Raw genomic sequence first — 14,249 nt, forward strand, 5'->3', positions numbered from 1 at the left:
GTGCTTATGGTAAGAATATCTCATTAGCAAACTATTTTAAGGAGTTCAAACAATTGATTGTTGTACATGAGGTGTTTTTTAATTTTTGATACAACTATTCAGTCAATAAACCACTGTTGAGCTTCCATTCTGATAACTTAAGCATAATTAAATATTTGTTTTAACATAAACATGTTCATTTGCCTATTATTTAAATAATGTGTGACGCAAATGGCAATACTCAATATTTATAATATGACGAGTTTTCACATAAATATTTGCATATATGATATTATGTAGGTTAAGGTAAATATTGTTAGATATATTATTTAATTGTCTGCTTTAAATTTCTTTTTTTTTTTTTTGTTGGTCTATATTAATAAATACTTAAATTAAATAAAAACACGAGCCTTTTTTTTTTAATACGTCAAATAATTTAATGATAAAAATGGCGAAAAATAAGATATACTTATCTGAACAGTTTTTTACTTAAAAGTTGTAACAAAAACCGAGCTATGATTTCGATAAATAAAAATTATGACCTGAATAAGAACTCCACATTAAACTTATTCGAACTTTTAAGGACCTAAGAAAAATTTTGTATGACAATGATTTATATTTTTCATTAAATACAGCTCAATCTTTAGAATTTTTTTATGTTTATATATCTTGGTTCAAAATTCTTAAAAAAAGCATTTTTAACTATAAGTTCACAGTTTACTTAATATTTTCAAATACTTACACTTGTTTTACTTTTGCAATTAATATTTAATGAAATTATAAACTTGCAATGCTTGCTAATATTTCTTCTATTCACTAATCCTTCTACCTTCTGAATCTCTTTTTTTCTCCATTTCTCTTTTCTTTTATTATTCTCACAAAGCTAACATAAAGAATCTTCAAGTTTAAATATCTTGGATAACTATGCAAATGTCAGAACAAGGTAAGAATTTTAATATTAAATACAAAATATTTAAACAAAAAAGCGTAAAGTAAACAGAACTGGCCAAAGATCGCTTCCTTGTGGAACTTCAGTATTTATTTCATGAAATTACAATCAACTTTAAAACAAAGTAATTTTCCCACTCAGTTCTATTAAATTGAAAAGGTCATTCATGGATCCTTTTTTGAAATATTGTTTCGGTTTTAAGTTTTCTGATGTTCAGGACGAATTTCACCCGAATCAGTCGTGCACGAATTTCTGTTTGCAAACCTGTTGCGAATGTAATAATATTTCTTGATTATATTTTCTTTTCATGTTTCACGTACACTCTTGTATACAGCCAATTCTTATTTACATATTTTGTATTGCCGACATTTTATCAGCCATCAATCAAACTGAATGTTAAATCAATTTTATATTGCGTGTCGGTAATTGTAGTTTCATTGACTGTATATCGACAAAGAAAGAGTATTCCTTTGGTAATTCATGAAAATGTTTGTCAGCCTACGTTAAATAAAAAATATATATATATATACATAATAGCATACTTGAAACATTCTATTGAGCAGCCAAGAGCTCTATAAAGAGTTCGCGATGGGAGTGAAAAAAGGGGGAGAAAGTTGACACTGAGGGCGTGACACTTAACACCTTGTGCAAGTGGCAGCTTTAGTTAGGTTGTTTTCCATTATAGCCGAGAGTTGGTGTTAAGTTTTATTGAATTTTTTTCTACTTTTCTTTTAGGTATATTTTTTTTACAAAATCTGGGATCTAAAAACTTTTTTATCCATTTTTATCATTCCCTCTTTGTATTCAAATTCATACTCACTTTCAAGCAAAATAACGATGAACACGATATCCACACTTGTATAGCTAACTAAACGACGAATAAAAAAAAAATATATTACAAAAAAGGAAATCAGAAAAAAGAAAAAATTTCCATAATAAGCTTGAAATAAGGGAAAATTCCCTACATTTTGTGTCCCCGCGCATGCATCCTGTGCACCCGGCGCACCGCTCTCCCAAATCAGTTTAGTATGATGATGATTTATCTTCCATCATCTCATAGATCCTTCTAACTTTTTGCAATTTAAATTTACTTTGCCTGCCTTAAATGTGTTCAATTTGTGTATGATTATCCTTCAGCGAAAGGAGCGTATACTACACACTGTGTGGAGCTTCTTGGTTTAAATCGCAGTAATGGGTTCTTGTGTTTGTTGGTGGAAAATAACAATACAAATTCCTAGTGTTACATTGTTTTTCTTTTTTTTTTTTTTTTTTTAATAATTTCTGTCATCTTGTGGATTCGCTCATTAAGTGGGTTATCTATTTCATCTTGTATCCAATTTGATTTTGTGGTTTAATTTTACTTTCGAGTAAGAGGATATACGAATATTTTTTTTTTATGTTACGTATACACCCCAGTGTACGACGACGGTATTCTTGTATTTCTCTTTGTTTTTAGTTAAAGTGTTTTGTTTCAACTTGATTTATTTTTGTAAAATTTCATCAAATACTTTGGGAGTTGAATTTATTCAATTAATTTACAAGCTGTTGCCTTTTTTTTTTTGTTCTCAAGAGAATCAGGTTACCCTCTGTAAACGACACGAAGAAGGCAGAAGAATTATTATATTTAGGTAATTTTATTTATCCGATTTATTTATTAATATTAATTGACGTCTTAGGAGGTTTTTTTTCTTGGCCTGATTGAATATTTGAAAAGGTGAAATATTAGTTTTACTAATACCCTGATAAACTGTGAAGTAATTGATGGTAATTAATCAGTCGTATTTGATTTGGAAGATTTCTAAACTCAAAGCTGTAAAAATAATGAAATTTAAACGGTAATTCTGTTTGCTTCAAAAGATTATAAAAAATTCTGAAACATACGAGTATGAATTTAAACGATTTCGACTTTTTTTTAATAAGTTTTAATATTTAGCAATTTGTTACGTTTTCCGAATAAATTTGGCTTTCTCATTTTTTTGTCATATCGGTTCAAATTACCTGGTTGCTTCGTTACATTCAATGTTATATTTAACTTCTATTCATCAAAAATTGTTTCCAGTATGAGTAAAACTACTGACTCTTAAGAATTTTGAGCGCCTCGTCTCGTACCTCAATTAAAATTTTGCGCAGACTTTAATCGAAAATTTGGTACAATTAATCTGTTTCCAAGGTTTTTTGTTCATTTTGATGAACTCAAAATGAATATCACAATGTTCAATTAAACCTTCATTTCGATTCGGGAAGTGGGATAGAAGTCCACTGGCCAGCAAAAGTCGTTGAATTCAGTGCCAACTGGAAACATCGACCATATCCCTGACTGGCAAAAAAAAACGCCAATATGTCAAATTTGCGTACTGAAGACGTACACAATGTGTAGAAAATGGAATGTGTTCTTCTGCTACAATGATATAAGAAAGAGTTTGAATAAATATCATGAATAAGAAAAGTCCATTGTAGTTAAAACCTACTTTACAAAACAAACCTTGAATGCATACTAAACCATATATGGGTTATTAATTTTTTGCTGGAAATCACCTAGCTGCATACTAACCCATATATGGTTTATGTTTCCAAAAATTTATATATATGTAAAAAAAATAAAAATTTGTATGTAATACCTTTTTTCAAATCTAAAAAATTGTAAAAAAAATTTTTATATCACTTCGATCATAATTCATGCAGTAGAGGGTTAAAGAACTCGATATTCCATATTGAGATAACCACTTTATTTAATTTTGACAAACCTATATAAAATTAATATTTCTTACATTTTTTTAAATTCCTGAAGATAAATTATTTTCCTATCAACAAAAATGACAATCATCGGGATTTCGCTTTTAAGAGAGAAAGTCTCAATAAAATTACAAAATAAAATTACCGTAACATATTGAAGAGGAGTCGCCTGTAGGTACTTGACTTGAATTGTAAGAGCACTTCACAGAAAAGAACATAATAAAAACAACGAACAAACAAACACGATAGATTTTTTTTGTTGTTATAGTTTCATGCTCTGTGAATCCTTAGGAAGAAGAAGAAAATGAACATTTGATCATCATCATCATCATCATCATCATGAGGCAGAGCGCAGAGGTTCTCTGTCCACAAAAGAAAATGTATTTCAAAATCTAATTACCCTTACCTATTTTACTATTAATTGTATAATTTCATTAATTTCATTCGTACACATCTAAAACACAGCCCAGAAGTCCCTGAAGTGAAGTGATGTCTGTATAATAAACATCATGGACGAATTAGCTAAAGAGAGAGAGAGAGAGTATGAACTTAATTAAAATATCATTATCTTGATAATGAGTGCTTTGCGCTAATTGCCAAGGTGCAAAATGATTATATTTACATCTTTCTTGCAATTACATCATTTTTTTTTTTTTTTGATACCTACACGAATTTTTATTATATTTTTATTTCATAGAACTTTATTCTTTCAAGCCTTCTTTTGGTTATGTAATTAAAAGGATTTAATAGAAAAGTATCCTTGTCAACTTCTGTTATAAGTCCACACCTCAAAACTTGTTACTTATATAACTTTGATTAGTTCAAAACTCAATAACTGTCTCAGGATACTACTTCCAAAAGAAGTCCTTTTTTTTCGTTTCTCGTTTGATTATTGTAATTATGTATATTTCTATGGGTGAGAATATCCTCGAAAAAAAGTTTTGTGAAATGTGAAAAGGTCAAAATCATTTTGTCTTTCCGTGATTTGAGTGTTTTAAGGGCAAAGGTGAAATAAGTTATACGAGAATGTGTATTTCTACAAAAATGCTGATGCCAGAAAACATTTTTACTTTTACTTGTGTGTGCACGCATAAAACAAAATTATACGTTCTTAGCAATTATTCAATTAACTGAAGATGAAAAGAAAAATCTTTATGGGGAGCAAGTGAGTAAGGTTATATGTATCATCAACTTAAGGAAAAATATATATGAATCTTAATGGGGCTTAATTTTCAAGAAAAAAAAATGGGAAAGAAAATAAAACGCATTTCATCTTTTATTCTTGAAGAAGATAAGATATTTAGTGATCTTTAAAGTATCAAACATTAAGTGATTTACGTTGCAACATGAAAATTGTTTTTAGGTATAACTTCTATGACCATGGTTCGAGCTGTCGCACAGTGGTGCCATTCTTCGTTTTTGCCGACAAAATTCATTTGCACGGCCATTTCTGGACGAAAAGTCATGAAATTTGGTACACTGAATGATTTTAGTATGGAAAATACGAAAAGGCTGCCAACTTTTTTTTATTCAAAATGGCGGCTCCAAAATGGCGGAAAGAATGAGCGTTAAAATAGAATTTTCATTTTCAAACAGTATATAAGCTAGAAATTGGGCTAAATTCATGTCAAAAAGTTGTTAGATTTAAGACTTAAGACTCATAGATTAATATTCATTACAAAAAAATCAAAAAATTTGAAAACAAAGTCCAGAAAATGCCAATTTAGTAAAACACATTTTAAGACCTCTAATTACGCTATTTCATGGATTTTTTTTTAATTTATCACAATTTTGAGATCTCTTCTATTTATGTTTCATAAGAAAATTGAAAATATTGGGGTTATATGGTTGCCAACTATGTTTTTAAGTAAATATAAGAAAACATGATATAATGAAAAGTTTCAATGTTCAATAAAACTGAGAATTTAATTTTTCCGTAAACCAAAATATACTTTTCTAATAGATTTTAGCGTTTTAAATTCAAATCCGGAGTCAAAAAAAATCTATGACGTCACGTTTTTGAGATATAAGCAGATCAAAATTCATTTATATCTTCGAAACTTTTAGAGATCAGTTTCTTTATGGTAAGATATGCCAAATCTTACCATAAAGAAACTGATCTCTAAAAATTAATATATCTTTCTCCCTAGAACAAAAGTATACTTTTTTAATGGACTTTAGTGTGCTGATTTTGAATCCGAACTCAAAAAATTACGGTCAGCTCTGGTTTTTGAGATATAGTAGTTTTTTTGAGATTTTCTAAAAAAAAAACTTGATTTTGTTATACATTAATGCAAATATCTCAAAATTCTGACGTGATAGAATTTTTTTGACTTCGGATTCTAACTTCGCACATCAAAAACTATAAGAAAAGTATACTTTTGTTTCTAGGAGAAGCTTAACAAGGCAGTTTATCGATAGGTTTATTACAAATAAGATATTTTTAAATAGAAAAGTAGTATATAAAATTACAAAACACGTAAAAATTTTGTTTAATGTATTTTATTATGGGTTTTTTTTTACATATTTGACTTTTTAATATAATGAGCGTTTATATTTTACAATTTCCTTAATTAAGGTGTTTTTGTTCATGTAGGATTTACTAAAACGTAAAGGATTTCGATATTTCTACTTTTTTTGTCATTTAGTATTTTAAAATATGAGTAAACATTAATGTAGAAGGACATATTTGGTGTCAATTGATAGGTCATATTATGAGGAAGTCCTCCAAATTTGAGCTTGAGTGCGACAAATAGTTTTAATTTTATACAAGATCAAATGAATCTAAAAGGGTGATTTTTTAAAAACTACCCACATTTTTCAAAAATCATTTTTACAAAAATGGTACCTGATAGAATTTTTCTGAAACCAGATTTAGGTTCAGGAAAGTCTAATCTTTCATAATATCAAAAAATTATTTGAAGGAGAAAAAAAAGTTACATTTTGCAGGCCAGTGAGTGTGATTAAGGGCGAAATTCAAAATCGTCACTCAATTAAAATATTTTTTCAAGAACAAGTCTGACAAGAGTTTTCTGATTGTTTGCTCAAGCATTTACTTCAAAATTTCCTCAGTTGGTATTTACTAAAATCAAAGTAACCCTTATGTTTTCTTAACGTAACGATTAGCTTTAGTTGGCCAAACGCAAAAGCAAATGTTCACTTGAGTAAAATTTTTACTTGAGTGTCGACTCTGAATTCCGTTCTAAATTGACTACAAAAATTGACTACATACAATTAGTAGAGGTTGGTTATACGTCATTGAAAATCGTGTTTTTTTTAAGTTTCCTATCTGAGCGAAGAATTTTCTGTATAAGAAAAATATCTTTTTTAATAAAAATGAAAGGTGGTCAAGTCGTTGCAGTTGATAAAGGCATGGTAAGAGTTGCTGTTAACTCCATGTCTGGATCATGAAAGAATGATAGCGAATCACGATTAGTCGATGACTTTTGGAAGGAATTTGGAAATTTCATCAAGTGGAAAATTGGCCATGATATTTGCTATCTATTTATGAGTCACTTAAAAGTTAAAACCATACTATACTTCTCAAGCAAGAATTTTTTTACCTAAGTTGACAAACTACCACACTGAAAATAAAAAAATTTCGTAAAATTACGAAAATCGTTTCATACACTACATTTTCGTTGGCCCAACGAAACTTTCGTTGGCTCAACGAAAATATGTAATTTTTCGTAATATGAAAACCTTTATCAATTAATGAAAACGTTTCATACACTTTTTCTCCCTTTTTAGTGCCAAAAAATCCAATTCAATGAAAAGATTCATCAATTAACGAAAAATTTCATACTCATTTTAAAGAACAAAAATAAGAATTTTTTCCTTACTTTATCAAAGTTTTAATTAAGTAATGAAAAAATTCATTAACTTATGAAATTCAACATTAACTTATGAAAATCTTCATAAGCTTACGAAAATTCTTCATATACCTACTAATGAAATATTACATCGGCTTATGAAAAAATACATCAGTTAAAGAAAAAAAATCGTTGCCTTACAAAAAAAAAAAAACAACGTGGACTTGGGTGCAAATTTAATCTTGCTGGATATAATTCACATTAGGTTTTTGTTTAAAAATCTATGTAAGTTGAGCTGAATATAAAAATATTTGCGTATTGACAAGGTGTCTCACCGATAAGTCAACTGATGAGTCCAAGTGAGCTCCACCTGGTCGAAACGCCAATTTTTTGTTTGGACTGTATTAAATTAATTATAATTTAACAAGTCCAATAAATATATATGTACTATAATCTACAACGAAAAGTTTCGTTAGCTAACGAATACTTTTTCGTAATTTTATTAAAATATTCCTAAAATTTACGAAAAAATTCGTTAGCTAACGAAAGTTCTTTTATAAATTAATCAAAAAATACATTGGCTAGCGAAAAATATCACCGTGGTTAATTAAATTTTACGTTAAACGATGAAAAAATTTCGTAAAGTGATGTAAAAATTCATTAATTCTCGATCAAAAATTTTTATGAAAAATTTTATTAAAATACTACAGTTTTCGTTGATTAATGAAGTTCTTCATTAACATATGAAAGCTATTTCGTTGAGCTAATTAAATTTTTTATCGGCTGAAAATTAATTAAATTTTCGTTGGCTGAACTAATTTTTTCGTTGTATTTACGTAAGGATTTGGTTCAGTGCACTATAAAAATAAAAAAACTTAGAATTGCCGAAGCCATAAAATTACTACAAATTGGTTGTTTTGCAACTGCCGGTAATTTTCCGGTAAAAACTAACCCCAACATCAATCCCAAGATCATTTTAAGTATTTTCGAAACCTAGATTTGAAATTAAATTGGGCTTTTTGTAACCTTAAATTTAGAAATTCTTTGTATTTTTATGCACATTTTTTTAACTTTTTATTTAGCAAAAGAAACTACATTTAATTGCATGTCGTTCAGCGTGAAACTGTTATTTAGTAGGTAATTCTATTACAATTTTAAAACTGGAAAGCTTATTTTATAATTAAATTATTTTACAATTAAATTTTGTTTTCAAATAACTTGTTTTTCTGGTTAGGATTATTTTAATTTCAATTGAAATGTAAAATTGTCAGTCCAAGCTGAGTACTCAAAGCAACTGTCGAAGCTGTTTAACACTCAGTTTCCTCAGCCGTTGTCTATACATAATTTTTGCACAGTGCACTCAGAGAAAAAATAGTAAAATCGGGATATCTATTTTAAATAGTCGTTAATTGATTATTTTAATAGTCACAAAATAACTATTTATATTTAACTCTTAAAAATAGCTATCCCGATTAGGGTGGGTCAAAAAAATTGAAATTCTTTTTCTTTTTTGATTTGGTACTCCGAAAAATCGATTGCTGGACACCTCTAGAATATACACACCAAATATGAGCTCTTAATATTAATGGGAAGGTCCTCCGCTTCGCAATTTTCCATTTTTACATCAAGCTTCTACTTAAAAAAAATAATTTTTTTAAATCGATTTTTCTTTACAAAATCTTGTAGGAAATTGAGCGCTCTACAAAAAGGCCTTGTACACTTTTTTCATTTATCTAACCGTTTAATAGATATTTGAGGTCCAAAAATCGAGAAAATCTTTAAAAATTCATTTTTTGTTCTTAATTTTGTAACAAATTGAAAAATTATAATAACCAAACGCGCAAGATATATTCTTGTAGGAAATAGATTGGTCCACAAAAAATGTCTTATTAACTTTTTTCATTAATCTAACCATTCTAAAGATATTCGAGCTCAAAGTTAAAAAAAATTATAAAAACATTTTTTTTTTTTTACTGTTCAAAATTTTTTCTAATTCACTGAAAATTCATTAGTTTCAAATTAGCAAAGTATATTCTTGTAGAGGCTTAAACGTTCTATAAAAAATTCCTTGGAATCAAATTGATTGCTTTAACCGTTTAGAAGATAATTTTAATTTAGTTTTAATTATTATAATTTTTCAAGTTGTTACAAAATTAAGAACAAAAAACGAAATTTTTAAAGATTTTCTCGATTTTTATACCTCAAATATCTATTAAACGGTTAAATTTACAAAAAAAAGGGTACAAGACCTTTTTTGTAGAGCGTTCAATTTCCTACAAGAATATGTAAAAAAAATTTGCTAAAAAATCGATTTAAAAAAAAAATGATTTTTTTTTAGTAGAAGCTTGATGTAAAAATGGACAACTGCGAAGCGGAGAACCTTCCCATTAATATTAAGAGCTCATATTTGGTGTGTATATTCTAGAGGTGTCTAGCAATCGATTTTTCGGAGTACTAAAGCAAAAAAAATAATTTCGATTTTTTTGACCCACCCAAATTCCGATATTTACTATTTTTCCTCTGAGTGTAGATTTCACCATTCTGGAGATTCTTGAAAAATTATTATTATTGACAAAAAGTCGCACTGCTTCGTGTTTCAAAGTATAAAGGATGTAGTGTGCACGGTTGCCGGAGTGGGTAGGATCCTACCAAACTGGGTAGGTTTTTTTACCTTGGGTAGGTTGGTAGGTTTGAAGTCAATTTGGTAGGTTTTTCCAAGTTCTTTCTCTAAAATAATTTTATTTTTAATAATTGACAAAAAAAAATTTAATTATGTCAAATCTACCCAAAATATTTGTGCCAAACAAATGTGCCCATCTAAACCGAGAGTAATAATATTAAGTACTGTATGTAAACGGAGTATCCTCATTGTTGGTGTCTGCACTCATCCATTTTCATGTTTTGTGTTGACACTAATTTCACATTCTTGATTAGTGATTTCTACAAAATGGGATTACAATTTTATTTTAAAACTTTTTTTCCAAAAAATTATTTATAAAAAATTATTTTTTTAAAAAACGGCTCTAACGATTTTGAAATTTTTTTTCTAAAAATGCACGTTAATATATCAATCAAAACTGCATACTTGTTTTGGAGGGCAATTTAATTTCAGATTTTATTTTATTTTTTTTAAACGAATTTTATTTCTATATAAAAAGTCTTAAAAATTTAAGCAACTTTAACTCCAAGAGCAAGTTCGTGCGACCCAGTCGTGGATTTTATTTTTTTAAACAAGAATTTATTCTCTTAAAATCGAAAATTTTCGTTGGGTAGGTTTTTCTTTGAATTGGTAGGTTTTTTTGAAAAATTTGGTAGGAAATTTTTTATGCGAGTGGCAACCGTGGTAGTGTGGTGTTTTTCTCAACAAATAATTACAAGTACAAAATTAAATAGGTATAAATTGAATAAAAATATCCAGATTTGCCTCGGAACTGAGTGTGAACTATAATTACCCCAGAATAAACAGTGATTAATTTTCTCCATCACATGTTTTTTCCAGTATTTTTTTTTAATCTGTGCAAAATGTTTCTTTATCATTTGCTTTGAAAGTAGTTTTGTCGCAAAAACGAAACTTAGAAAGTTCAAGTTCTAAATGAGACATGTTTTCTAATGTCTGGTTGCTGAAAAATGTGTCCACAAAAGTTAAACAATTCTAAAAGTGCTTGAGTTTTATAGCAATGTTAATTTTTTCCATTTTTGTCTAATGCCAAACAAAGTTTCAAAATAGCTTTCATTAGAAAGGACAAAAAAAATCGTTTTTATTTTTACCAACAAAGATTGAAATCTAAACTAAGCTTAAAACTTTTTGACCTGAATCGGTCATTGTTTACCACAACAATATATTTTGATAAATCTGTCTGAGGTTTATACCCAACTTGATGGCATATCAAATTGACGTTTTATTTGATTTTTCAAGTGGTAATTAAAAAACATTTTGTAGATGTTGTAAGGCAAAAAAAACACAAAAACAGATATAACCCAAATTGCCTAAGGATATATAAATTGTATTCTCTTATGCTGCCCAACCCCACAATAACAATATAATCATCAAATCAATTTCAAAGCATCTCCTTTTCATGAAAGAAGAAAAGCATCAGAAATCCAAATTTAATGTGAACACATCATCCAATCTTGTCTCGTACACAATATCTAAACATCTGCGCAGTAGTGGATTGCGGGGTGATTCCTAAAAGGGCGGGGATTTTCTTTAGGGCCCATGAGTTTTTTTCTATAAGTTTCCTGAGAAAGATGGTTTCCAACAGAGATTATGAAGAGTTTTCTTATAATTTCACATTAATGCTAAGGTGGTACATATTCTTGACTGGAAAACGAGACATCTCAAATAATAAAATCTATGCGCCTTGTTCCTCCACAAAACTTGAATCAGCCCTGAACATTTCTACAATCAAACCAACCCACATCTTCACGAAAAAAAAAAAAAAAAAATAGTCCTAGCAAAAACCATATGATGTTGCCTTGTTCTCATTTCCTTTTGACCTTTTTCCCCAATTTTAATAGCATACACACATACACACTCACAAGTAGGTACACATTTATATCCTTAAAAGTCCAACCATTAAACATGTTCTTCCCGAAAAATCATGACGAAAGTTCTCGTTAATTGCTATTCCTTTTTTTTTTTGTTTAATTTTTTTTTTGGTATAGTATAAGTCCTTTGCTCAATTTTGGTTGATTTATGTCTTTCAACAAAAGAAAATAAAAAGACGACGACGAAAAAGACTACGACCGACGACGACAACGATGATGATAATGATGATAACTTTCCATCTTCACACATAACGAAACGACCATCAACGACGACGAAACAAAAACGGATGCTTGGGTTTTGTTTCTTGTTATTTTTTGCATTTGGGGGGCTCTGGTTAATTGGATTCACTTCCGTTCTGTTTCATGTCCTCTCTGATGGGGACGGTAAAGTTTTTTTTTTTTTACAAAACAAAAAACAAAACTTGTTACCATTTCGTTTCACCCTCGAAAGTTGCTGTCAGTTTATTTTGTCTGCCAGCTTTTGTGAATGGAAAACTTACGTTAGCATGTAGAATGAATATACAAAAAAAAAAAAAAAAATCAGAAAATTCGAGGAAGTAGCGAAAACTAATACAGTGCTGTGATAAAATTTGTTTCTTGTTCACAGAATATAAAAAAAAAACTTTCTAAGGTTTAACAAGAGCTAATAAAAAAATATATTTCTAGCGCAAGGGGTTTCCGAGATATTTGAACTTCAACATAAAAAACTGCTAGGAGCAAGTAAGGGCGAAAACATTATTAATTTGATAACTTCTAAATTACTTATGGTAATTTACAAATGAGATACCTTAAGAAGCATCTTGTTAGTCCATGAAGCTACACTGAGACATAAAAGAAAGAACTCTCTAACATCTATTCATAACTGAAAACCAAAAGTATCTTGGAGGTTCTGGGTGCTGAGTTATTGCAAACAAAATATTGTTTTGTTTTTTTCTTACAATTTTTTTTTTCAGATTTAAGTCTCGAAACAAGTTTTCTTTTACAGATATGAGTTCACACTGAATAGACTTAAAAAAATTACAAATCTACTTTTTCAGATTTTCAAAAAAAAAAAAAATCCAAGGGGTACCCCTTGCTTTAAAACAACATTCAACATTTTCTCCAAATCCATAGAGTAAGAGTAAGATAGGCCTTTTTAAGCTTTATTCAAGAAATTCTTTGAGAACTGGTTGCTGAGTTATACTTTATTTATATTAATATTTATTTATAAGCAGGGTTTTTCACTAAATAACATCCGTTGGGGACCCAATTAAAAATTGAGGGATTTTTCTTGACATTTTTTTTCAGTTTTGACATTTTGCGTTTAAACTTAAGGCCGAAAACTTAAGATGTTAATTGAACAAGTTATTGGAAAATTTAATAGCACACATGCGACAGGTGACAATTTTGTAAATGACAACGAGACAACTGTCTTAGTTCTATCCCCCAATTTTGTAGAATTGTCATGACAATGATTTGTTAGAGATTTTTTTTAAAATTGTCACGAGTTTTGCGATAAATTTATCTTGATAAGTTCTGTATGGAACAAAAAAAAAATATAAATTAAGTACAACATTATTGAAGATTTAAAAAAAATGCCTGAATTCTTCAAGTTCTGAGAGTATTAGACTGATCTCGATGAAAATTCGATTATATACCGCTTAGGCGGCATAGAAATTAAAGTCAAGCTGCTTACACCAATTAACGCTCCTGCTACATGAAGAACATCCACTTTGTTAACATTTGCATTTAATGTCTAGAAATATAGGTTGATCACTGATCACAAAATACATAAATCTATTTTAGCACAAATGGTATGAATTCCATTTTTCTAAGTTATGTTTTAAATGATTTTTTCTTGTTCTTCTCTTCAACTAATAAATGCGATAACTATAGTTTAAATTTAAAGGTTTTTTTCTGAGTTTTTATTATTTTTTGGTTCCTTGAATATGATTTAAAAATCAATTTTGAGTTTGTGTATGTTCTTATTAAAAAAAACTCATAAAAAGTTGAGTGTTATTTATTCATTACAACGAAACTAATACTGCTGTTCAAAAATGCCCTTCCAGCCTGTATTGGTTAAACATCAAAACGTAATATAAATATTTCCTCTAACTAACCAAATGTTATTTGAAATCGAAGTTCAATGTTAGTAAACTTTACAGATCAAGAAAACGAACATATTTCTTTCAAGCAGTGTTCAAATGTGCCCCACTCTCCCCTACATATTTCCATTTTTTCTTTAATTT

General features: G+C 28.8%; 1 protein-coding gene across 5 annotated transcripts in view; it reads left to right on the plus strand.

Annotated features, from left to right (window-relative positions):
* The window catches only part of LOC129910288 (calcium-binding protein E63-1), a 123,177-nt gene that overhangs the window by 63,493 nt on the left and 45,435 nt on the right, over window positions 1-14,249 (plus strand). Inside the window, exon 2 of one of the 5 annotated variants that reach the window (XM_055987619.1) lies at window positions 863-922. The exons of the other annotated variants lie outside the window; for them this stretch is intronic. Coding sequence (XP_055843594.1) covers window positions 904-922 — 19 coding nt within the window. The 5' untranslated portion in view covers window positions 863-903. The remainder of the gene's footprint in view (window positions 1-862; window positions 923-14,249) is intronic. 5 annotated transcript variants of the gene reach the window in all.

This window comes from Episyrphus balteatus, chromosome 2, assembly GCF_945859705.1.
Source record: "Episyrphus balteatus chromosome 2, idEpiBalt1.1, whole genome shotgun sequence".
In the NCBI taxonomy this organism is placed as follows: domain Eukaryota; kingdom Metazoa; phylum Arthropoda; class Insecta; order Diptera; family Syrphidae; genus Episyrphus; species Episyrphus balteatus.